The sequence below is a fragment of the Myxocyprinus asiaticus genome, chromosome 23, assembly GCF_019703515.2.
Source record: "Myxocyprinus asiaticus isolate MX2 ecotype Aquarium Trade chromosome 23, UBuf_Myxa_2, whole genome shotgun sequence".
Classification (NCBI taxonomy): Eukaryota; Metazoa; Chordata; class Actinopteri; order Cypriniformes; family Catostomidae; genus Myxocyprinus; species Myxocyprinus asiaticus.
The window spans coordinates 23223895-23249409 of record NC_059366.1 but is presented as its reverse complement, the minus strand read 5'-3'; the positions used below and the strand labels follow the sequence as shown (position 1 = coordinate 23249409).

Sequence of the window (25515 nt, the reverse complement as noted above, 5' to 3'; positions counted from 1 at the left end):
CACTTTATGTCATACTGCTGCCATCTAATGGTAACTCTGAGTAACACCTGAGTAACATCCTTGCGCATCTCCAAAGTCCCATGGCATCTCTAACAATATCATGGTCTGTTTACTTGGCTATCTAAATGGGAATATACCATAAAAATAATAATAAATAATAATAAAAGCAATTATGTATGGATCGTTTTTCCAAATGAGGATGTCCCAAAATATGGAGGTTTTGTAAAATTTACAGTAACTCACTTAACTATTGTGTATTGAGCTCTAGATAGAAACCTAGATCTAATATGTTTATACAAAACCACTAAAACGTGTTTCTATAACTACTTTAAGTATGGTCAGCATGGAAACCATGTTGTTCCTTTGACTGAACAGGAAATGTCTTCAGTCCACATTTTCCCACATACTACTGCCAATGAAGAGCTTCCCAGACTACGTGGGAGAGAAATAGAAAAAGATCAAGGACTGAGATGATTCAGAGGCATTTGCCTTACAGAATGTCCATATTTTCATAAAAACCATTGCCCTTTTATCTTGTTGTAATACACTTTTAAAACTGACACATTCAGCTTTAACATCCTTTTCCTGAACTTCTTAGTCCAGAGTGGAGACAGGAGCAGTGAGAGGAGATAAGAGCATAAAAATCCTAGTGACCAGCCAAGAAAAATTTACCACTTCCTCACTGGCTGTGCAGACAAGTGTGTGTGTGTGTTCTGTGTGTTCAAAGAGAATGTCCAGCACCTTTGAGCTTGTAAGCCTGAGAGCTGACCAGGCTCATTGTTCCAGGTTATATGACCTTTCCATGGGGAGTAAGCTGGATGTGGGTGGGGGGCTTCATTTCCGAGGATTGTTGGAGGTCTTTGAAACCATCAAGAGGAAGGAGGGGAGAGGGGAACACGGGGAAACGAAGGGAGTGGACTGACTGACAGGAGGAGGGAGGGAGAGGATCATTTGCGAGATGGGGGGCGGAGAGTTTCTAAACGGCAACACAGAGCAACAGCTTTAAAACAACTTGTAATCCCGTGTTGGCCTTGTGTTTTGTGGCAGTTCCTTTGTGTTTACAGACATGGTGGTGCTGAGGTTGGCAGTACTACTCCAGGGGCTGCTTCTTGCAGCACGCTGTGAGGTCAGAGCCAGGGACCCGGAGGTAGAGGATGAAGAAGAACTGAACGACATGTCGCACGGTGGTGGATGGGCGCATGGAGTTCCCTTGGTAGGGTTTGGAGCACAGCAGAGCCCTGAAGTCTATGGAGCTCCTCATTATTCCCTCGGTAATGGACATCAAGATATGAGCCATGGACATCCCCCTTCAGATGTGCCAGAGGGAGCAGTGGATCCATCAGCTGAAACTGACACCAAGGGCTCTTTACTACGCACTGGGTGAGGGTTGCCATTCCTCATGCTCTAAAATGACTGAATTCAGTTAAAGGGATAGTTCACCCAAAAATGAAAAGTCTGTCGTCATTTACTACTTACTATGTTGTTCCAAACCAGAATGACTTTCTTGCATCTGTTGAACACAAAAGGAAAAATGTTAGAGACTGACAGCCTTAGTTCACTTTTATTCCTTGTCTTTTTTCCATACAGTAAAAGTGAACTGATGCTAACATTCAGCCTACATCTCCTTTTGTATTCCAATCCATGGAAGAAAGAAAGTCATACAGGTTGGATGGAATTATAATTTTTAGGTTAACTGAACTTTTAAGTTTTACAAGTGAGTCTGGGATTCATTCATCATCCTTGCTTCATTTGATTCACACATACAAATATGATTCCATTGTGGAAAAATACAATATTTTGCTGAGGTTTTAGCTGAGGGGATCTGTACATAATGCTTAGGGTAGGAAACATAAAGGATCACTCATGAGCTGCCTTATTATATGTATGTGATAAAAAAACTTAATTTAAATGATTTTGGAGCTCATTGTTTGTGTTGGGAAGCCACTCAGGTTGAAGCAGAGTAGCAGCTTGTGAAGCAATAGCTATGAAAACAAAGTCAAGCAGGGTTCCTCTCCATCAGCTCAAACCCCTCTTGTCTGACCTCCTCAAGTTTCTTATCTCCTCCATCTCTTTTGAAATCACTGTTTAGTTGATGTGGAAACTAAATATGGGAAAAGAGTTTTAGCAAACATTTAGAAGTACCCATGTTGTTGAAGAAATTGTGTACTCCTCTGACCCCACATCTCCTCAAAGTGTCAGGAGTGCCCATATGTTTTCTCTTAGCTCTGGCTAATCCATAGTAATTCACCCTAATTACATGGAACACATAGGAGCTGAATGTTTCCTGCACTTTGAGATCAGCTTCAGTTTAATCAATGCATAAGAGCCAGGTGACTGGGTCACTCATTACCTCAACCCAGATACATACACTACACCCCAAATTGCTCAGCAGCAGGCTTGAATCTTTGATAAAAACCTTCCCTAGAGATTAGCTCCTTACAGAAAGGTTATTATTAAAGTGTTATTATTTTAAACTGTTGTCATCCTGATTAAGGAAGAACATCTGGTTGAGGCTTGATTAAGTCCACTAAATGGGGAGAGTTAGGCACTGAATGTGATGGGTCAGGATCAGGAACAAAGTGATGGTGAGAAAATGACAACAGAATTTTCTTTTCTTTTTTTTTCTATTTCTTCTTTTTTTGTTACTTTTTTTTTAGTAACAGGTGGACTTTAGGGGAGATCTCAGTCTGTGAATGAGAGAAAAGATCCTTTTTAGTTATGTGATGTCTTGGCATGCATGGGCAACTCTGAAAGGCTTGAAAGAAAGAAGGGACGACAAAATAGATTTTGATGCCCAGGTGCAGAAAACTGGAGACATCAAGTAAACTGAGCTGGAATACCCGTGGATGGGGCATAGTTCCACAGATTTTGGAGGAAAATTTAATTAATCAGTGTAATGAAGGGACTTTTTTGTACCATTCTGGAAAATAAATAACAAGGGTTTAAAATATTTTTTAATATACATTTTAATTAAAGCTACACTATGTAATTTTTTTTGTTAAAAAATAACAAAAGGTTATTAATGAGAAAGTGCAACAAAAATCCCCCTTCCAAGCCATGTCTTTACCCAAATACACTTTGATAGACCTATAATAACTAAATAATCCAAATTTATATTTTAGAGCTGTCGGGACGGATTTCATGTGAAATTGCATACATACGTTATTCACCTGTGCATGTTGACGTCATATCCGTACACAGAGAAAATAAGCTCCGGCTACTGTAGCGTGTGTGTGGTGTGGGAGTAGCATGAAGCTGAAAGCTTGTTGTCACAACGAAGGAGCAAAATTTACCATGGATCATTAAAAACGGCAAACCTCCTTGGAATCACCGGTTGTTAAAACAAAGAAACCCCAAACAGAGCAGAGTCTACAAGCAAAAAGGGAATGCAACAGAGTCCGTAATAAAACCTGAATCAACATTGGCTTGGCTTTTCAGAGGTGGTGTCAACTGAAAGGATTTAAAAGAGACCCAGAGATGGCTTTTTTCTTACTCAACAGGTAAGACATTTTATTGATATGGTTTATGTATAGTTGTGTAATCACACACACGTCTGTGTGTACAATAATTATACTGTATTCGGTGCAGAACATTTCACTTGCTAGCACACGTGTGTATTTTTCTTTATAATGGCAATAATTTATATAAAAAAATCCTTTAGCCCTAGGCTTGCCAAGGACACGTGAGTCATGAAATGATGTTGATCACTGGTTGGCAGGGTTGGGGAGTGACGGAATACATGTAACAGGATTACGTATTTAAAATACAAAATATAAGTAACTGTATTCCACTACAGTTACAATTTAAATCATTGGTATTTAGAATACAGTTACATTCAAAAAGTATTTTGATTACTGAAGAGATTACTTTGCATTTTATTGTCATTTGTTTCATTTAATATTTAGTCCTTTCAGATGGAAAACATTTATACATATAAATGATGCGATCCAAAGTGCATTTGAACAACGGTGAAACACTTTCTTATGATGTGTCACATTCATACGAGCAGACAGAGAAGTAAGTTTGAAGTACATTTGGAGCAGAAGAAATAGAAATAAACCTGGTGTAAATTGTCAGCTTTACGCTAAGCTAAAATGCTATTTCTAGTCATTTTACATGCACGTTACCAGGCACGATCATATTTTTTATTAAGAAAATTCACGTTGGATCATAATTTCTTTTTTTCTAGTAAGACCTTTGATATTAGGGCAAAAATCATTTTCTTGATGATAATTTTTGTTTTGTTTTCCTGTAAAAATATCTACAAATCCTTAAAACAAGATCAGTTTGATTTATCTTGTTTTAGAAACAACACTGCATAAGATATTTAGGTGTTTCAGAGAATGTATTTTTAACATGTGTATTTTGTCTTACTGCACTGGCAGAGATTTTACAGTCAAAACAAGTGAAAAATCTACCATTGCTGAAGAAGTAATCCAAAGTATTTAGAATACGTTACTGACCTTGAGTAATCTAACGGAATACATTACAAATTACATTTTACAGCATGTATTCTGTAATCTGTAGTGGAATACATTTTAAAAGTAACTCTCCCAACCCTGCTGGTTGGTAACAATGACAATCTATAAATTAGTTACTACTGCGGTCTATTTGGCCAGAATATCCTGCAGTTATAAAAATTTTAACATGTTTGTCCTTATCAGACTATCAATCATTATGTCTAATGTTAATGAACGCTGCCTAACGTTTGTAACGTCATTTATTTTAAAACATCAATGTTTCCAATAAGTCAAAACAGCAGCATAAGATATGGCACTTACTTGCTCAGATGACATGGTTTCAGATATCCATCTTTTCCTTTCTTTCGTTATTTATTTGTCCATTCGCTCTGATAAGATGTCCTGTATTCATGTGTACACCAGTGCAGAGCAGAGCTGAAACACAACCAAAACAATGTGCTTCTGCAAGATGCATGCAGTTTTGTTTTTTAACTGCTAGAGGGCCAAAAGTTACATAGTGTAGCTTTAAGGGACATGTCAAACTGTCTTGTCTGAGCAAAAACAGCTGTGAGAATATCAAAACAAATCCAAAGTAAAAACAAATTCCGCATACTCATGAAATTAAGCCTTGTTTTGCAAAAGCCAAATTGTCAAGACACACATCCTTTCAGTCATCCAACACATGTCCTGACCTGACATTCCAGTGGTGGACTTTTCTCCATACCTATGTACACTGTTGCCATGTTTCAAATCCTATCTCATAGACTCTGCTTTAGTTTCAGTTAATCTGCTTTCATTCTGGCTGTGCTTCAGGAGGATATAGCTCTAGCTTGCAGGCTTTAAAGAATTTTTACATTTTGCATACAATTTATTTTCTGGGTCTCAACCAACCACAAACTCAGAAAGCCTTTCCTTTTGTGCTCAATTCTTTATAAACCCACACTTACTTACACTAGCTTATACAATGTGTTTTATTTCTTGGACTAATCAAAAACATGACATGGATTTATCTATTGCAGCTGTTGTATTAAAGTGAGAGGAGAAGCCTGTACAAGAACCAAAGAAAAACAAAATCCTCTATTAATATTCAGCCTTATGTCAGACAGTAGGATACGGTTTCACCGATAAAAACCTCAAAGTAGTATTTTCAAAACTATTTGATTTGTAACAGGACAGTATACAGGGGGTCCCAAAAGTCTGAGAACTCAAGTGAAATGCTTCTGTTGTGTATTTTTCTAATGGACCCATTTCACAGACACATTTCTGGCTTATTTTAGCAGCTTATATCTAGATTTTAATATATATATATATATATATATTCAATAAATTAATATTTTTTATATATAATTGAATGCATGAAAAAACATTTAAGCCTATTTTTAATATTGAAGCATTTTAATTTCATATCAAAATTCCATTTAACTGAACTGTGTAATGCTTGCAAAATTAAATATTTAGTTTTTATTTCAGTTTATTAAAGATTAATTAAATTAAAATATTTTCTTCGTTTTCGTCATTCAGGGTGTAAATTAAGCTTTATTCTTAAAAAATAGTCAACCCTACTGCAATGGAGTTTCAAATACAGCTGCTGAGGGAGTGACCATAAATTTAGCACCTTTCTCTCTTCTCACTGTTATCTCTCTAATTATTTTCCCGTCTTTTGGAAAGTCATGGAAACGTAATAGTGGATATTTTCTTTTGCTGTTGGAGCAAATAAGAACGCAAAAATAACTGCCATGGTCTCCCATATACCTCCTAAGTTTACCCCTTTATAGTTTACTTCCGCATTCCAAACCCAGAAATGTAAAAGAGTCCATTTTTTATTTGAAAAGTTGAATCAAAAAATTTACAATTCTTAGTATTTGGTATGTCCTTATTTTGCTTTTTCATTACAGCATTGACTCCAAACGTTTGTGCAAACCAGATGACCCATGTTATCCAGCATGATTTGAGAATGCTCCAAAGAGCATCTTGTGTGCTTCAATGAAAGCAAGAAAATCTGACCTTTTGTTCTGTACAAAGGACTTTATATGGGCAATGTCACAAATTTGCTCATATTATCAGTGACCTACTGTACAAATAGTGTAGAATTGTAAAACTCTTACATTCATTTCAAGTCATAACATTTATCATTATTTACAGTTTTCAACATACTAAAGCATTCTGTTTATTTCCAGGTTTAAATTAAATTTTGAATCCCAGATTTTGAATGTGGTCTCAAACCTTTGGACCAGACTGAACATGTTTCCCCCATAAAATGTTATGCCTTTTACTTAGTTTCAATTAGACAGTAGAATTTACGGACGACACTCTCTGGAAAATGACACTGGATCAGTGACACGATGACACAAATGGTTAGATGTGTCAGATGACACAAATGGTTAGATGTCATGTTAGTCTGCATCTGTGTAAGTCCGTGGGTATTTTTCTTGGGTAAGGATCCTAGGATGAGGGAAGTTTGTGCGAGGGAGAAATGTCAGACACTTCCTTCCTATGAGGAGTCAAGGCAGGAGCAGACTAATCTGCAGAGAATCACTATATTTACAGAGATGTCCATCCATAGAACTTGATGACAGGAAGTGACATAAAGCAAGTTTTGAGTCTGGAGATTGGGGGAAGGGAGCTGGTGTACACCAGGGGTTACAGATGATACCATATGCCAGAGAAGGAGGCAACAAGAAGGAAGACAGTTGTACGGCATCCTTTAATCCTTTAATCCCAGTCTGCCCCAGAATGAAGCAAAATCACAGGCTTGTAAACTATAATGATTCACATGCTTTATCCGCATATATATTCCAATGTGTCTTGAGATCTTTAATCCCTTTACCATCAGATCCTATTAATCAGCAGGCACATTACAGTCAACTTAGTGAGCAAGGCAAATGTATTATCAGGGGAGCAGCCACGTAATGCCTCAAATACAGCTTTTATTAACTCCAGGCAAAAAGACAAATGCGTTTAGATATACATTACAATTTCAGTCCGTTTTTGCTGTGTGTCCATTACTGGGAGTCTCGTTGTGTTGCACAAGAAATGTTGTTCATGGCCTGTTATGGTCACTTGAATGATTTACCTTGTCTTGAGGCACTTTGTATATCGAAAATGTGTTAGAGTTGCTTTTTGTCACATTGTAAATTCTCTTTGGACAGAAGCACTGTGGTTGATAAAACTGTTTATCTAAGAGGAACTGTGTACTATATCCAATTTTTTTTGTGTCATACTCTTGTGTTTAATTAGGAACCCTGGAAACTCTCTTCATACCTTACAAATATCCTCAGTTCACACAGTTCACTGCAGAACAAGTCATGCTTCAGGTTTCCTTGTTTAAAGATCTGAAATGCATCAGGTATTACTAATCGACCTAAAATAGCGCTGTTATGTGCACACATTTCTCCATGTTTTCCAGTCAATGACCAACCGTGTTATAACAAGTATGTATTTTTGTTTTTATTTTGATTTGGCTTATAACTGATGCACAACTATAGTCAGCCAAATGGATCTGCTGTAGATGTGTCATGAGTTTTGAGTCAAACCAGAGTCAAAACATCAACCTGGTGTGTCCCCAATCATTTAGTCATTAAAGCTTTTTTTAAAAGTACCAGGCAAATTGACCTTATCTTGCCTACATTCATGTTTGATTAATGGAGAGACAAATACAGAGTTTCTCATACAGAATGCAGTAACCCTTGACCTAAGACTGAACAATTACACCTAAAACAATTTAAGACTTGGCAGTATATGTGAATGATTTGGCAGAGGGTGATGGCGAGAGGTTTTGACTTGTTTTACTCATGGATGATGAGTCATACATCAAGAGGGTTGGGCAAGTAAAAACAACCAATTGCAGGCTTATGTTCCTAAAAACCCCTTCTCCAAATACATCTGTCCACCCTTAAACTCCAACAAACTTCTGATCTCAGGTCAGTGTAAACGTTTAACTCATAATCAGTAACAAAGACTTGTGTCAAAGGTTGATCCTCGATCAAACCTAATGATGTCAAATTGACTGAAGCCCACCATCATCATCAATTCTGTCGTGGTCCCAGGAAAATGACCTCACAGCTGGATGCAATGAAATGTTAGTGCTCTGTCTGCTTAGTCTCTTTTAGTGTATGTATCTTATGGTACCTCTTCTCACCTTTGTGGTTTTAGTGACCTTTCAAATTTTTTATCTCCTAATTGGGTGATAGGATATGTGTTTGAAACAAGCTGGTGCAGGAACCAGCGGTTTTGGCTTGTCCAGTTCAAAAGGGGAGAGTAAGGGGGCTTGTTCATGGCAGTGGTTTTCAAAAAGTTTTGCTTCAGGATCCAGATTTTACATTGGGCATCATGTGGCAACCCAGTACAATACCAAACCCATAACCTGTATTTAATGTAGTCTTGGTCATATTTTCTTTTACCTTGCATAGTTTTGTGGTTTTCAATGAGGAGGGTCATGAAACCTTCCCAATGTTGGCACTGTGAATTTGGTGACAGTAGGTCAAAATTTCTTCAGCTAAAATCAGTCTGTATTGACCGAAAATGTATGTTCCCCAGTGGTCAAAGTGGGAAGTGTTTTTGAATGTATGGGCACGTGTGAGCTTCAGTTTATGGGTGAAATGTCCACAGGGGGTGCCTTGAGTTGTTGTAAGTTATAAATTATGCAACATTACTAGTTGTAAATTGTGTGATACAATGAAGAACTAAACCCCCAAACCGTAAACGTAACCGTCAGTGGAGTATTAATGTAATTAGATGGAAGATGCAACCTCAGAAACATGTTCATTATATTTATGTGACTGTGAAAGTAACCCTGAATTGCAATGCTAAAGATATACAGTGTGAATCAATGCTATGTTAGCAAGTTGTTTAGCAACAGAAAACTGATAATAAACTGCATCAATGCTTGCCTCAATAAATATTCATGTGCTTTGTATAGTTGAAGAAACTTTCACATGCTAAGTTAAGTTTCAGAGTCTTGAGGAAACTAAAATCAGCCCGGGTTAACAATTTAAATTGTGAAATGCCTAACTGATGTATAGCACTGCTGCAAGCATCTAAGTATATTTACTCTGAATTTAATAGTAAATGACTTTTATTCCAAGAACTTTGAGGAAAACATCCGGCCACTGATTCATCAAACTAATTTAGATAAGCATGGATACATCCCAAAAAATACATTACAGGGCTTAATGTGTCATTGATGGGTTGATATTTCCCTCTGGACAATGAAATATCTTGAGTCTCAACCCTGAGAACTTGCAGAAAAGATTGTGATCAACACAAGCATACGAAAATATCTGAATTACTGCTAAGTATATTAGTGCAATGAACCTCTAGCCTTGACCTAACTGGATAATTCCTATGTTTTTTAACTGTAGAATACACTTATTAGGTTGTGTGGCTGACATACTTTCACTGTCCCTTCCAGGAATTGGTGTGCATTTGTTCACAAGCGTGCTGTTACTGTGGCAGTATCCTGTGGAATGGAAAAGTACATTATCAAGTCCCAGAGTCCCTGTCCTAATGGCACTCCAGACTGCCAGCTGCTCATGTGAGTGAAACAAATACATCATACCTTAAAGATGAAGTATGTAATTTTTGCACCACTAGCATCACCAAATGGAATTGCAAAAATAATGACTTTTTTTTTTTTTTAAAAAGGTCTCCCAAACATTCCCCAAATCTGCCATTGGCCGAACAAACAGATAGTCCCACCCCAAATTCACACCAATGGTTGAACCAATGCTGCTCTATCGGGCTGGTCGAGTATGGTCAGCGTACAAATGGCTTACTTGGTTCTGATAGAATAGTATTTTAACATACGTAAATAATATGACACACATCTCCTTTAACTGCCATATACCTCACACCTAAACAATCTGTGAACTGTGTTGCCTTCTTTACAAACAAGTGTACAAACAAGAAAAGTTTCTCTTTGTGTTTCTGAATGCAGGTACAAGCTATCCACTCGCCCAGTGTACCGAGAAAAGCAGAAAATCTTTACTGCACTTCTATGGCGATGCTGCCCTGGGCACAGTGGGAAAAACTGTGAGGAGACAGGTATTGATGAGCTTATACAATAATCTTATACAACAGAGTTTAAATTGGAACCGAGAACACGAGGTGTTTGTAATGTTAGGGTAAAGTGGTTTACTTTTGCACCAGGATTCTTCACAGTTTCTGTGAAGTCTGAAGTTTTTGACACTTTAATTTGACACTGACTTATCTTTCTATACTAGAAGCATCATTAAAGGTTTTAGTCCACTTTGAGTGACTTAATTGGAACAGATGTGTGTAAAATGTTTTTGATGTCCAGAGAGACACTTTAGCTTTGGGGTGGTGAAAATGGGGCTACTAAACCAATAAAATTCACATTTTCTATACACTGTGTCAGTCCCAGATGGCCATGTCTCTGACTCTGAAGACTCCACCATGGCAGGCAGACCTCATACAGGAGAGCATGAAGCCACTATCAGAGGTATGTGTTATAAAAATCAATAAATAAATGTTTTTTGTCTCTATTTATCAATTGATCATTTTTTATAACCTGTTATTCCAATCTCTCTATTATAAAACGAACAGTTCTGGGTCAAGATGCTGATTCGTCAATACAACGTTCTAGCCATGCTAAAATTTGCGATATAGTAATAGCTATGACTAGAAATACCTGTTCACCTAGCTAATGTGTCCAACTATTAACATTAACGCAAGTTTACATGTCAGGGACTATAACTTCTAGTGGAATGCTTGCACCTAATTAATTTGCTTTAAGAAAAAGTTTTTTAAATTTGCATCCTTAATATTTTTATTATGTATTAACTGTTTAATAAAAGCAATAAGTCACTCAAAACCATTCTAGATTGTTAATATAGTAATGGCTAAATGTTGTTGTTCAATAGAGCAAATTTCACAATATATTCACAATGTAGTAGTCAATACTACCTTATTTCTTACATTTATATCAGACAAAGTGAACGTTCTAGGAACTACTCCTTTTCTTTACTCAGAGGCACATGCAGCACCAGGAATATGGACTGATCTGACATCTTTTATGTGGTGGCCCATTTAATCTAAATCTTGGCCATTTGCTTACCAGCGACAGGCTGACATCCCATGGCACTTGGCCTGGACCACTGAAACCCCTGCGTAAAACAAACTAAGGAAATGACAAAGTGTGTATGTGCAAATATTGAATAGCTATGGGAATGCTATTGCCCCACATTGGTGGACGGAAAAGGATGCATGTGCTTTGTAAAGACATGGGGCAAGCCCACACAGGGTGTGAACGTGTGTGACCAAACTTCAGTCCAAGCATGGTCAAAACAAAAATGGTCTTTGGTAAATGCACACATGCACTGGAGCACACTAGAATAATAGCACGTTCCAGAGGAGGCAATGCAATCCACAGCTCCAAAAACAATCCTTTGGGCTTGTTGTTGGGACACAAACAAAGGCTATGGAGACAAACCTGAAAATTCCCATGCTGCTGATTATTCCACTATGACATTCACCACACCTTAATGACCTTCCTGAGATTCAAATGCACAGGTCAAAGAAACATTCATGCAGCGAACAAAGAGAACTATCTGATGGCGGAACTACTATCAATTGATATATTGGCGAAAATGTCATATTACCATACTAATCTTACTATTTTTATATAATATTTTTATCTATATAGTGCAGAAATAGTAAGAGTCATAAGTCCCAGCTCTGCTGTTGTGCTTTTCTTTATTTTGACTTCAAATCAGTGTCATGTGTCCTCTCTCCAGGATATAACAAACTGACTCGGCAGCTAGAGAATCTGAACAGAGAGCAGAATGACTTCCAAATGTTTGGCAGTCCACTGTATGAGGCTCATCAACCCGATGTAGAGAATCAAACTGCAATGGAGCCCAGCAATGACTATGAGCAGCACAGCCCTAATGCTGGCCATGACCACCGTCACAATCAAGACTTTGACAGGAGAGGTACGTTAAATTCAGAATCTACAGTGCCTTTTGTTTTTGTGTGCAATATTCTTTGCAGACTCGTAAAAACAACGAGAGCCATTTGACACAGCAATTAGAGTCATTTTTGCATGGCTACCTTAACCTTACAAATGAGTGCCTGTTTTTCACACACAATGTCATTTTATTGGTGAATTTATTAGCTTGTTTGTTAGGCTACGTTGGCATAATAGAGATAAATAATGATATACTGCTTGGAAAATGCCTTTTCCATCTATGATATCCTCTAAAAGGTTTTGCTTCTGTAATTTTTTCTAAAAATATTCTGTTTTTTTCTACTTTTGTATAAACAAACAGTAATGAAATCAAATCATCTCATATATTATGAATTTGTCTTCCACCCAGAAACTTGCTTACCACAGACACTTCCATTGGTTGAGATATTATGGGGGTATTATTCTGCCGGTCTTGTTTATAGCCGGTCTCACTTACATCCTTCTAGCCAGAGAATGCCGGATTTAGACAGCAGTAAATAATGCTGAAAAGTGGGGGAAAACTTCCATTCCTCTGCAGTGACAACTCCTGCTCACTGTCCCATTACAATTTCCTACTCAGGATATCCTCTCTTTCTGTGGGAAAAAAGAAAAAAAGTCCCTCTATACATTGTATATTCATTAGCATGATGTAATGGTCTATGGGAATGACACGATACGGGAAGTTCAGATATAGACAGAATCCTAATCTTAATGTAAGTAATGTAATCTTAATCTATAACCTCAAATCCTAGTTCATGCTATCGTTATAGCCCCTTTTAAAAGTTTACTCTGGTTTTGAGGATTCTAAAAAGACAACGCAGAAGTAATACAAAAACTACCATAAAGAACTTTGAAGGTTTGAAGGTTTTGTCTAATGTTTTACACTATTACCCTTGAGAAATTTCCACTTTTCTCACCCTGTTGTTCAAAGTGAAAGCAGATCTTTTGTGAAATGTTGTTAAACTAGTAAAAACAATGTTGTCAGTGTGATAAAACACTACTCAGTTATCTATACCACACTTTAGAACATGAGAAAAAACAGCGTGACCGTATATTCTGAAGCTTTTTCAGACACCATTTTGAAAGCACATGACCTCTACATTGTTAGATTCTTAGCAGGGCAGCTCATATCCAAAAGTCTGAGTTCACATTGAAAATCTAATTTAAAGGAAAAGGGGCACATACCAAGTACTGAGAAATTCTGAAAATGGAATGTTAATTTTACATTTTCAAGTGTTAAGTCTGATAATATAAATTGTAGTTTAAAAAATGGGGAATTAATTTAGAAAAATGCTAAATAGATTTTTATAAGTGGACCACACACACTTGTAGAGGATGTGAAAGACCCTAGGCTGTTAACGGGTCAGTTAGAAGGGTCAAAGGTCAGATGAATGGCCTGACCTGAACTGGAAATGGAGATATAAATGTTTCCGACATAATATTGCTGTTTCCTCATGAGCTGCACAGTAAGTAAAACAGGAAAACAGCACCATGGGTAATATTTGATCCAAGAATGACAATTGAATCAAATTAGTATTTTTGGCAATACAGCATTTATCCCAACAAAAACCAATGTTATTGCCAGAATTTAGACTAATAAGGAACAAACAAACAAACAAACAAACAAACAAACAAACAAAAAACTGGCACATTTCAACATTCCTATGCCACAAAGCAATTCATAGAAATATTCTGTTTGTTTCCAAAGTATAGGTGAAGGTTCTCTGTTAAGGCCTCTAGCATGCATCGTTTTTTAATGTCCATCTTTGTTGCAGAACCCTATGCTGTAAATGAAGGCGTCCTTCTTCCTGAGACATCTTACCTTAACCACGGGCTCCTGCCAATCTTGAAAGAGGCTGTGATGTCTCAGCTGCAACCTGTGCTGGAGAATTTAAATCTAACCCTGGAACGCCTCTTTCAGGACGTGCAGGGCTTGCAGCGAGACATGGTTCAACTCCAACATAATCAAAGTCAGGGGAGAGTCAGTGAACCTCTGGAGGTTGGCAGCGAGGAGCACAGTCATCAGGAGGCCGTTGAGGAAGAGTTGAGGGAGAGCTTACAGAAGCTGGAGGAGGTGAAAGCTCAGTTTCACAACTACCGCAATGAGATAGAAGGGAGGCTCAATGCACAGAAAAGCATGCTGCTTTACAATCTGACAAACTTCAAGACTGAAATGGACCTCAAAATCAAACATAACCAAAAGATGCTACAGGTCTGAATTTTTACTTCCTTAACCAACCTCAAAATGATTATTTTTGTAAATGCATAACAATCCTTGTTTTAGTAAGTTAGATCAAAAGAATGTGGGTCAATCACGTGATGCAAATTTTTTTGGTCCAAATTCTTGTTTTTCAATTTGAGTTCAAATTCATTTTGATATATATATATACACTATATTGCCAAAAGTATTCGCTCACCCATCCAAATAATTGAATTCAGGTGTTCCAATCACTTCCATGGCCACAGGTGTATAAAATGAAGCACCTAGGCATGCAGACTGCTTCTACAAACATTTGTGAAAGAATGGGCTGCTCTCAGGAGCTCAGTGAATTCCAGCGTGGTACTGTGATAGGATGCCACCTGTGCAACAAGTCCAGTCGTGAAATTTCCTCGCTACTAAATATTCCACAGTCAACTGTCAGTGGTATTATAACAAAGTGGAAGCGATTGGGAATGACAGCAACTCAGCCACGAAGTGGTAGGCCACGTAAAATGACAGAGCGGGGTCAGCGGATGCTGAGGCGCATAGTGTGCAGAGGTCGCCGACTTTCTGCAGAGTCAATCGCTACAGACCTCCAAAGTTCATGTGGCCTTCAGATTAGCTCAAGAACAGTGCGTAGAGAGCTTCATGGAATGGGTTTCCATGGCCGAGCAGCTGCATCCAAGCCATACGTCATCAAGTGCAATGTAAAGCGTCGGATGCAGTGGTGTAAAGCACGCCGCCACTGGACTCTAGAGCAGTGGAGACACGTTCTCTGGAGTGACGAATCACGCTTCTCCATCTGGCAATCTGATGGACAAGTCTGGGTTTGGCGGTTGCCAGGAGAACGGTACTTGTCTGACTGCATTGTGCCAACTGTGAAGTTTGGTGAAGGGGGATTATGGTGTGGGGTTGTTTTTCAGGAGCTGGGCTTGGCCCCTTAGTTCCAGTGAAAGGAACTCTGAATGCTTCAGCATACCAAGAGATTTTGGACAATTCCATGCTCCCAACTTTGTGGGAATAGTTTGGGGATGGCCCCTTCCTGTTCCAACATGACTGCGCACCAGTGCACAAAGCAAGGCCGATAAAGACATGGATGAGCGAGTTTGGTGTGGAAGAACTTGACTGGCCTGCACAGAGTCCTGACCTCAACCCGACAGAGCACCTTTGGGATGAATTAGAGCGAAAACTGCGAGCCAGGCCTTCTCGTCCAACATCAGTGTCTGACCTCACAAATGCGCTTCTGGAAGAATGGTCAAAAATTCCCATAAACACACTCCTAAACCTTGTGGAAAGCCTTCCCAGAAGAGTTGAAGCTGTTATAGCTGCAAAGGGTGGGCCGACGTCATATTAAACCCTATGGATTAAGAATGGGATGTCACTTAAGTTCATAAGCATCTAAAGGCAGATGAGCGAATACTTTTGGCAATATAGTGTATATATATATATATATATATATATATATATATATATATATATATATATATTTTTTTTTTTTTTTTCTTTTATTTTTTTTTCTGGGGCTTTAAGTAAAAAAGATTCTTAGTAGTGTAACCTTCCAGAGACAGTAAATAAAAGTATATTTCAAAGCTTAAATTCAATAAAAAAAAAATAAAAAATATATATATATATATATATTAAAACCATGTTGTTATTTGTTTTGTAAATATTTATTTTATAAAACAGTTGACCCTTTAAGACCCCCTTAAGAAAAAAAAATCTCAACATTTTGACATTTTTATGAAAAGGCACATTTTGTTCAGGTCAAATGGAGTAAGAAGACTTCTTGATATTTGTGACTCACAAATATATATATATAGATATATATATATTTCCCCTTGAACAATACATATGAAAACTTTTTTAAATTAATTATTAAGCTGTGCATACTTGTGTATTCAGTGTGTAAGGAAAGTATTTACAGTAACTCCTTGTTCTTGACGGTTACACCACTTGACATTTTTGAAGTCATTAAAATGATGATTATTATTATCATTATTATTTTGTAGAAAATGCAATAAAGTTTTTTCAAAAATATATGAAAGAAAACCAACATGGGCATGGGGTTTTTCATATATTTTTGAAAAATATTTAATGCATTTTCTTACCACTGACAATTTTATTTGTCAATAACCCACATGCATAACAATTTTGTTGTTGTAAATTAGGTTTAAATAAATGTTTGTATCTTATTTAGGTAAATCTCCACTCTCTGAACTCATCAATGTCTGAAGTGAAGCAGGAGCAAGAGAGGCTGGATGAGGAGCTCCAGAGGATCTGGCCTGAAAAGAAAATTAGTCTAACACAAAGTCAGCCTCACGAGAGCACAGCTGCCTGGGAGGCCATCACCCGTCTGGACAACAAAGTCATCAACAACACAGTGAGACTCAGTGCTTTGACTGAAGGCCAAGAACAAGTGACTGACAACATCAAGGACCTCCAGAGTAGATGGAGGGATCTGGAAGCAAAAATAATCCAGACTGGCCACAACAGCCAGGTTCAGTTTATGGAGACCGGTTTGGAAGTGGAGGCAGCCAAAGTAGTAGTGCTTGACCGTATTAATGAGCTGAGCAGCAACATCAGTGAGCTCAAGGAGGATCTGCAGGAAATGGAGACAGATGTTGACTATCTTTTTACACAGTATTACAAGAATATAAGTTCAACAGGTGGGGACTGTGACTGTGTGGCTCTCAGAACATCTGTGGCACTGTTGGAACAAACTGTATCTAATGTGATAGTGAATGAAAACAGATTATCCCAAGAGGGTGAGGCAGAGGAGATGTTAGGCAATCGGGACAATGGTGCTTGGATTTCATCTGTGGAAGATCTGAAACAAGGGCTACTCAATGTGAAGATGTCCCTGGCCTTTGAACAGGAAAAGAGCAGAATGTTGCAGCACAATTTGACCCAGCTCCAGGCCTCTCTCTTGAGCAGCCAGCAGGACATTGAAACCCTCCAGGAACAGGACAGGGCCAAGGTTGAAAAGATCCAGCACCTAGGTAGCATTTTCAACACTTTGCTGCAGGATGCCATTCGTCACTCAGAGGTACTGGAGATTTTGCTTGAAGAAGAGGTTCTGGAATTCATGGAGTGGTCTCAGGAAGACCAGAGACATTACTCTATACCAGCATTGAGGGAAAGCATCAGGGATGTGCAAGAGAAGGTCAGTGGACACAGCCTCAGCTTGATCTCAATGTTGAACTCGGCTGCCCCTCAGGTGATTGCAGCAGATGAGCCCTCGGTGCTTGCAGACTGGGACTCGGTGGGCATCAAAAGGAGACGTGGGGATCACAGATTTTACCCGTCTGAGGAACTGCTGGAATACTCGGACAATGACTTCTGGACTTTAGAGAAAAAAGTAGAAGAGCTTGGAACTCACATCCGACGGCTTGAGGAACATCGTTGTCGTTCTTGCAGCAACTCCTCTAAAACTGCTACAGCTGGTGGTATAGCAGTCAAATTGGAGACTGAGGTTGCTACTTTGCGTAAAAACCTTGAGGCCCATCTAGTTGTTTTTAACAATATTTTCAGTAACATAGAAGAACTTGCTGGCACCGAGGCTTCCGTAGACTTGGATAAATTGTCAGCTTTAATAAAGAAAAAGGAAGTAAAGCAACAAAAAAAGCAACAAAAAAAGAGACCAAACAAAAGAGGAATTCCGCCAGTTGAACAAGATCATTTCCGCAGGAAGAGGGATGCATCACTTGAGTCAGCAGGTAAGAATTAAATTGTAGTAACTATTTACAACATTCGTATTTTGCGAAAGTATTCACACCCTAAATTGATTCTCAGATTTTACTGAATTACAAACCCTGTATTTTGTTCTGTAATTTTTTTTTTAATTTAAAATCAATTAAAATGTATTTTAACATTGAATTTTAAAATAATTTAAAATAATTTAATTTTAAATAATTGCTTTTTTTTGTTTTGTTTTTTTGTACTGTTTGCATAAGCATTAAGTTCCTGTTTTGTGTTTATGTTCACACAGTTACCCAAAAAATATCCCAAAGAGAAAACAATTAGTCTCTAATTTTGAATTATTTAATTTAATCTATTAAAAAAAGAATATAAAAATCATAATTTCAAAATAATAATACAAATTATGTTTGGTTTTTAAAAATATTTTAAGAAATAATAATTTGCTTAATCAACAAATTAAACATTACTATATCGGTACTGAGTAAATAAGAAATGTTCACAAAGCTTACATATTAAAGGTTTTATTTTTATGGCAAGAGCACCCCAGTGAACAGCATCTGTAACTGCACTCTCATGGCCCATTTTTTCCTTTCTGTCAGCATTTTTGTTTTGATTAGGCTTTGTCATTTGACTTTTGTCAACCATTGTCATTTGATTCCAAACAGTGCTTCGTCAACTCCCAGATAGTCCAGTCATGTTCTTGGCCAGCAGTACAGATGGTGCTAATGTATCTGGTGCTGTCATTTTCGATAGTGTGATTCTGAATCATGGACAAACATACTTGCCCAAAACAGGCACATTTCGTGCTCCAACTTCTGGTGTGTACCTCTTTGTGGTGACACTGGACTTCGGACCGGGCCCATCTCTGGTCCAATTAAAGAAAGGTGGAGATGTAGCTGCCACCTTGCGGCAGACCCAGAGAAAGTTGAGTGCACCTGCTACACGTGTCTGCATCCTGCAGCTGGATCCAGGAGAGGAACTCCAACTAGAATTGATGCAGGGAACGCTAGAGCGCAACCCACAAGATAACACGTTTGCTGGTCTGCTAATGCTTCAGACCACCTGAGGGCGAGATACACTCCAAGGATGCAAAATGACTGTGTGGAAGAGAGTAAAAAATCCTCCTTTTTTTGCACTGCACACCACTTAAATTTCTCTTTCAGGATCGCAGAGACTAAAACAGCATGCTGGTAGTAATTATGAGACTGCACTGTTTACAAAGAACTAAATTTAGCTCATGTGGCTCTGTTTGGTGGAATGCCAGCATGAAAAGAGGAGTCTGGAATAGAAGTCTTACATTTGGCATCAATAATACACAACTATATTATATTCCTATGGCTTACATACACTGTGCCTATAAACCAAGCTTTCAAGGAAAGAAAATATTTGTACTACCAGTATCCTCAAGTTTGCACCAAGAAAAAGAAAGACTTAACACACAAAACAGCTTTGTGTACTAAAAGTATATTTTTAAAAAACGGTTACATGGACACATATTATACAGAGTATGAGGCTTAGTCACAAGGCACCCTTTCAACATGAGGTTTACCAATTACATACTAGGGGTTATGTTTAATATAATACACAGAGGGCTGTGTGCTCTATGGTAAAGCACATTTAAATATCTACAGTATGGTAAAATGCATGCCCCATCAACACACACACACACACACACACACACACACAAAAGACTTTCCCAACAAATAAACTTTATAACTAATTATTAGAGGGTGCATTCTCAGTTTTCTTGAGAATTACAAAGAAGAAAAAAGTCAAAGGTTAGATGCAAATCTATAGATTAGGTATTTAGGCAATTTTTGACAAAATTGCTGCACTGGCCAAGAGGATGTTCAACAGGAAAACTGTCTTCAAAAACATTGCAATAGTTAAAAAGAGAGATGATTCCTCTTTTTTTTTTTGTTGATACAATCAAATGCTAACTTGAAGTTCCCTTTTCAGACAGAAAAGCATTGCTGTAAACAATCTGCTTCATGGATTGAAATTTTAGATGGCTTATATGGTAGAATTTACCAGTGTATTTACAGTAGTGGCCAAAAATATCGGCACCCTTCGTAAATATGAGAAAAAATCTGCATTGTTTAGCCTTTTGATCTTTCATTAAAAAAATAAATAATCACAAAAATCTAACCTTTAATTGAAGTAAAACAATTGAAACGGGAAATATCTCATTATTAAATATATATTTTTCTCCAAAACACGTTGGCCATAATTATTGGCACCCCTAGAAATTCTTATGAGTAAAATATATCTGAAGTATGTTCCCATTCATATTTCACACTTTTTAGTGCACCTGGGTGACTAGGAACATGAAATTGTTCAGCCATGACTTGCTGTTTCACAGAGGTATAAATATGAGTTAACACAGGCCAAATTCCCTTAAACATAAATCACAGTGGGTTAGATTAAAGAATATAGATCTGATGTGCGGCAAAAGGTTGTTGAGCTTCACAAAATGGTAAGTGGCTGAAAGAAAATAGCCAAAGCATTGAAAATACCCATTTCCACCATCAGGGCAAAATTTACAAGTTACAATCAACTGGAGGTCTTAAGAATCGGCCTGGAAAAAGACGTGTGTCTATATTGTCTCCACACACAGTGAGGAGGATAGTTCAAGTGACCAAAGAATCTCCAAGGAACACAGCTGGAGAATTGCAGAAATTAGTTGTGTCTTGGGGTCAGAAAGTCAAAATCAGACATCACCTACATCAGCACAAGTTGTTTGGTTAGGGTTTCAAGAAAAAAAGCCTCTGCTCTCATCCAACAACAAACTCAAGCATCTTCAGTTTGCCAGACACTACTGGAACTTCAAATGTGACCGGGTTCTATGGTCAGATGAAACAAAAATATAGCTTTTTGGATGCAAACACCAGAGATGGGTTTGGCGTACACAGAGATGAAGTACCCAATGCCCACGGTTAAATGTGGTGCAGCATCTTGAATGTTGTGGGACTGTTTTTCTGCCAGAGGTCCTGCACATCTTGTTCGGATAAATGGCATTATGGACTCTATCAAATACCAACTGATAAACCTGAACCCCATAGAAAGTTTGTGGGGTGAACTGAAGAGGAGAGTCCACCAACATGGACCTCTGAATTTGAAGGATCTGTAGAGATTCTGTATGGACGAATGGTCTCAGATCCCTTGCCAGAGTGTTCTCCAACCTCATTAAGCATTATAAGAGAAGATTCAGAACTGTCATCTTGACAAAGGGAGGTTGCAAAAAGTATTGAATAAAAGGGTGCCAATAATTATGGCCAATGTGTTTTGGAGAAAAATATTTATTTAATAATGAGATATTTCCCGTTTCAATTGTTTTACTTCAATTAAAGGTTCGATTTTTGTTAATTTTTTGAATGAAAGATCAAAAGGCTAAACAATTCAGATTGTTTTTCACAGCCTTCTTTGCACATATTTACCAAGGGTGCCAATATTTTTGGCCACTACTGTATATAGAAAGTATATTTTGGTTTTGCTCTACCCCTATTGTGCTGTTCACTGAAGTTAACTTCCTTCACCATGTTGAGGTGAGATTGACTATTATTTATTTTCTTATGATCTTTACTCAGAACTTAAATATTTAGGTTGTTTTGTAAGCATGACAGTAACCTTTGCATTCTTTGTTAATCAAGATGCGCTTTTGGCATTTCTAAGCATACTGTGCTAGCAGTATTTGACAAAGAACCTTAGTCTGGCATTGATATTATCATAGCATTTTTCAGTCACACTTCCTGTTAGGGTTCAGTGGTATGAAGAACTATTGTTTTTTTGTTTGTTTTTACAGTTCAAAATCACATTGGTCTTTTCAATGGCACTGAGAATAATAAAAAATAAGTATGCTAGGACACAACCTTGCATTTTGTGAATAAAAAGAAATCCACATGGGAGTTCTGTAAACAAGTTATGTAACATTTTCTAACAAAAATGTGTATTTTGGATTGTACCAGTTACCAGGAAACTATTTTGGCAGCCCCAACTGAAATATTAAGCACTGATGCCTAACAGATGTCATTTAATTACAGCTGTACCTTTTGCCTTCAGGCACCTCACAAACACGTACACAATTCAAATACATGATTAATAATACTGCAAAGACATATGATCAGCATTTCAACTAGATCACACCAATCTGATTACACCTATGAAAAACCACAAGCTCTCCCACAAACACAAAATTAAGTCTGGCAACTTTAAAGGGGTGTTCACACTGAGAGCGATTCAATCGATGTAGGTCGCCAAATCACTGTACAGATGGTTGCAAGCAGACCTTCCTACTCGACTGCTGTACCCAAATGGATCAGGTGGTGGACCATGCGAGCTGTGCTATTTTTGCATTCCCATTGAAAGTCGCCACATTGTTCATTTGTGTAAAGTTGAACTCATTACTTTGTTTCATCACGAATGGTTTTGTCACTTATTTTGCCTCAAACTGTCATTGAAAATTAATCTTGGTCTTTGAAAAATATATATATATATTTGTCATTGGATATCACTGGGAGTGTGTACACCCCTTAACAGTTGGTTAATGTTTTGAAAATGTATGGTATGAGGCTAATGTAAAAAAAACTGGAAATGTTTGTCTATTCTGAGACAAAAATTGCATGCTTTGAAGCAAGCATCTCAAACAATTTATGGTTCATGCAACAAAATCATTATCAAAATCACTTGTGTGGAAAAAACAACACTGCACCTAACAAAAGCATGCATGTTTCTTTACCTTTTTTAAAAGGTAAAGGTAGGGGGTGGATTTGGAATTCCAAAATTATATATTTTTCTCAAGAGTTCATGGCGAGGGAAAAGCTATTTATGGTTGGCTATTTATGGTAGTATGGTTATAAGATCTTTAAATGCCACACACATCAGGGAGCTACAGGCACATTCAATAATCCTCTGAAGAGTCTACAACTTGTACAAAGCTGTTGTTAAATGGACGAGATTATATTGATAGAATATTATTTTGCTGTTCTTCATCTTTACTATAATACATTTACAAGTCATACTATACAGATTCCATGAAAAGATAACAGTATTTTATACATATGGCAGGAGGTTTATCCCAGAATCTAAAGAAACTTAAATGCACAACTGGCCAAAATAACTGGTGGGTGTGTATTTCTGTCGAAGGCAGATTTTCCCAAAACCTAAAAAAAAATCCCACTCTATCATATTTGTCTATTGCAGTAATGATCCAAGTTTGCAATGACATAGCTTTCACAGAAAGCAGCAAAGGCACAATGTCTGATCCACAACAGCTTGTGCAGGAGAGGAAAAGGTTTTACAGCTGTTAGATGTCACCATTACCGACTCTCATAATTCTCTTCAGTAAAGGGGACAGTGATGTCAAAGATGAAATAAAACCACTCTGTTGTATGTTCTTGCAAATGTGCTGAGGTAAAAAGATGAATCAGATTTTAATGTCTTGAGATTCCACCATTTTCGCTAAAGTCTTCTTGATTCGTAGGATGGTCAGGCGTGACGCAGGATTGTGGGCCCAGCATTCTGACATCAGCTTCAACATGGCCCTCAGGCACTAGGGAGACAAAGTTTATCAGATCTCTATGCAATTCAACAAATATATCTTTATGAACTGAAGATTGTATGCAAAGCTAAAAAAAAAAAGAAAAAAAAAGAACTTTATAGTGCCAGATGGAGATTTTGCATGTTGTCACTCACCTCATCACTGTTCCATCTGTTAGATACAGTTGGCCGCAGTCCTTTGACACACACTACCTCTAGCATATCCTCATAAGATGGGTCTGATGGAACCATCTCATAATATGGTAGCTGATATTCCTCCACGATACCTGAAAAATGTGAATACCTGAATAATTGCTTAGCTTTTTACAGTGCTGTGAAAGTATCTTTCTTCTGTTTTTGTGTGTATCTCATACTAAATTGTTTCAAAAATTCAAACAAAATCTAACATAAAACAAAGGCAATCTAAGTAAACACAAAATACAGTTTTTAAACGATAATTTTATTTACTGAAACAAAAAAGTTATCGAATACCAACTGGGCCTGTGTCAAAAAGTATTTGTTCCCTTAGTTCCTAAATCCCCAAATCTATGAAACTGCATTCATAATGGGGTTCAGCTGGACTAGACACACCCAGGCCTGATTACTGCCAGCCCTGTTCAATTGAATCAAGACCTAAAAATAACTTTTTCAGCAACATGAAGTTAAAGCTAAAAGGTCTCACCCAGTAGCACACTATGCCAAGGTCAAAAGAAATTCCAGAAATTATGAGGAAAAAGATGATTGAAATACATCAGTCTGGGAAGGGTTACAAAGCTATTTCAAATGATCTGGGACTCCAAAGAACCACAGTGAGGGCCATTATCTCCAAATGGAAAAAAAGCTTGGCACAGTAGTGAATCTTCCCAGAAGTGGCCGACGTTCCAAAATTCCTCCAAGAGCACAGCGAAAACTCATCCAGAAGTCACAAAAAAACCAAGAACAACATCCAAGGAACTGCAGGCATCTCTCGCATCAATAAAGGTCACTGTTCATGACTCCACTATCAGAAAGACACTGGCCAAAAATGCCATCCGTGGAAGAGTGGCAAGGCAAAAACCACTGCTAACCCAGAACAACATTAAGGTTCATCTGAATTTTGCCAAAACACACCTTGATGACCCTCAAAACTTTAAGAAGAATGTTCTGTGGACTGAGGCGAAACTGGAACTGTTTGGAAGACAGGGGTCCTGTTACATCTGGAGTAAATCAAACACAGATTTAAGCAAAAAGAACATCATACCTACAGTCAAGCATGGTGGTGGTAGTGTGATGGTGTGGGGATGCTTTGCTGCTTCAGGGCCAGGGCGACTTGCAATAATTGAGGGAAACATGAATTCTGCTCTCTACCAGAAAATCCAAAATGAGAACATCCGGTCATCTGTCCGCAGGTTGAAGCTAAAGCGTAACTGGATTATGCAGCAAGACAATGATGCAAAGCATAAAAGTCCACCTCTGAATGGCTCAAAAGAAACTAAATTAAAGTTTTGGAGTGGCCTAGTCAAAGTCCTGACCTGAACACGATTGAGATGCTGTGGCAGGACCTAAAACGGGCAGTTCATGTTCGAAAACCCTCCAATGTGGCTGAACTAAAGCAGTTCTGCAAAGAGTGAGCCAAAATTCCACCACAGCATTGTGAAAGACTGATCTCCAGTTAT

At 37.8% G+C, this 25515-nt stretch overlaps 2 protein-coding genes across 7 annotated transcripts in view; one reads left to right on the top strand and one right to left on the bottom strand.

Moving 5' to 3' along the window:
- The first annotated feature begins 978 nt into the window (after positions 1-978).
- On the top strand, positions 979-22806 carry LOC127413719 (multimerin-2-like). 2 transcript variants are annotated; one of them, XM_051651084.1, is made up of 8 exons: positions 979-1380; positions 9871-9993; positions 10396-10502; positions 10837-10920; positions 12215-12412; positions 14202-14638; positions 16824-18342; positions 18991-22806. In XM_051651084.1, exons 1-8 carry the CDS (start codon positions 1067-1069, stop codon positions 19389-19391), a joined length of 3183 nt encoding a protein of 1060 aa, XP_051507044.1. In that variant the 5' UTR covers positions 979-1066; the 3' UTR covers positions 19392-22806. The 2 variants fall into 2 exon arrangements, with proteins under 2 accessions (XP_051507044.1, XP_051507045.1); XM_051651085.1 differs by lacking the exon at positions 979-1380 and adding an exon at positions 2195-3500.
- Positions 22807-22944: 138 nt separating this feature from the next.
- LOC127413722 (bone morphogenetic protein receptor type-1A-like) overlaps positions 22945-25515 on the bottom strand; it is a 42163-nt gene continuing 39592 nt past the window's right edge. For all 5 annotated transcript variants that reach the window (XM_051651097.1, XM_051651098.1, XM_051651093.1 and 2 more), the window contains 2 exons: positions 24017-24147; positions 22945-23873 (listed from right to left, as the gene is read on the bottom strand). In XM_051651097.1, coding sequence (XP_051507057.1) covers positions 23748-23873; positions 24017-24147 — 257 coding nt within the window. In that variant the 3' untranslated portion in view covers positions 22945-23747. The remainder of the gene's footprint in view (positions 23874-24016; positions 24148-25515) is intronic.

Coding starts and splice junctions, on each gene's coding strand:
- LOC127413719 (XM_051651084.1), top strand. CDS start 1,067: ATGGTGGTGCTGAGGTTGGCAGTACTACTCCAGGGGCTGCTTCTTGCA. Junction 12,413..14,201: donor TCAAGACTTTGACAGGAGAG/GTACGTTAAATT, acceptor TCTTTGTTGCAG/AACCCTATGCTGTAAATGAA. Junction 14,639..16,823: donor ATAACCAAAAGATGCTACAG/GTCTGAATTTTT, acceptor TATCTTATTTAG/GTAAATCTCCACTCTCTGAA.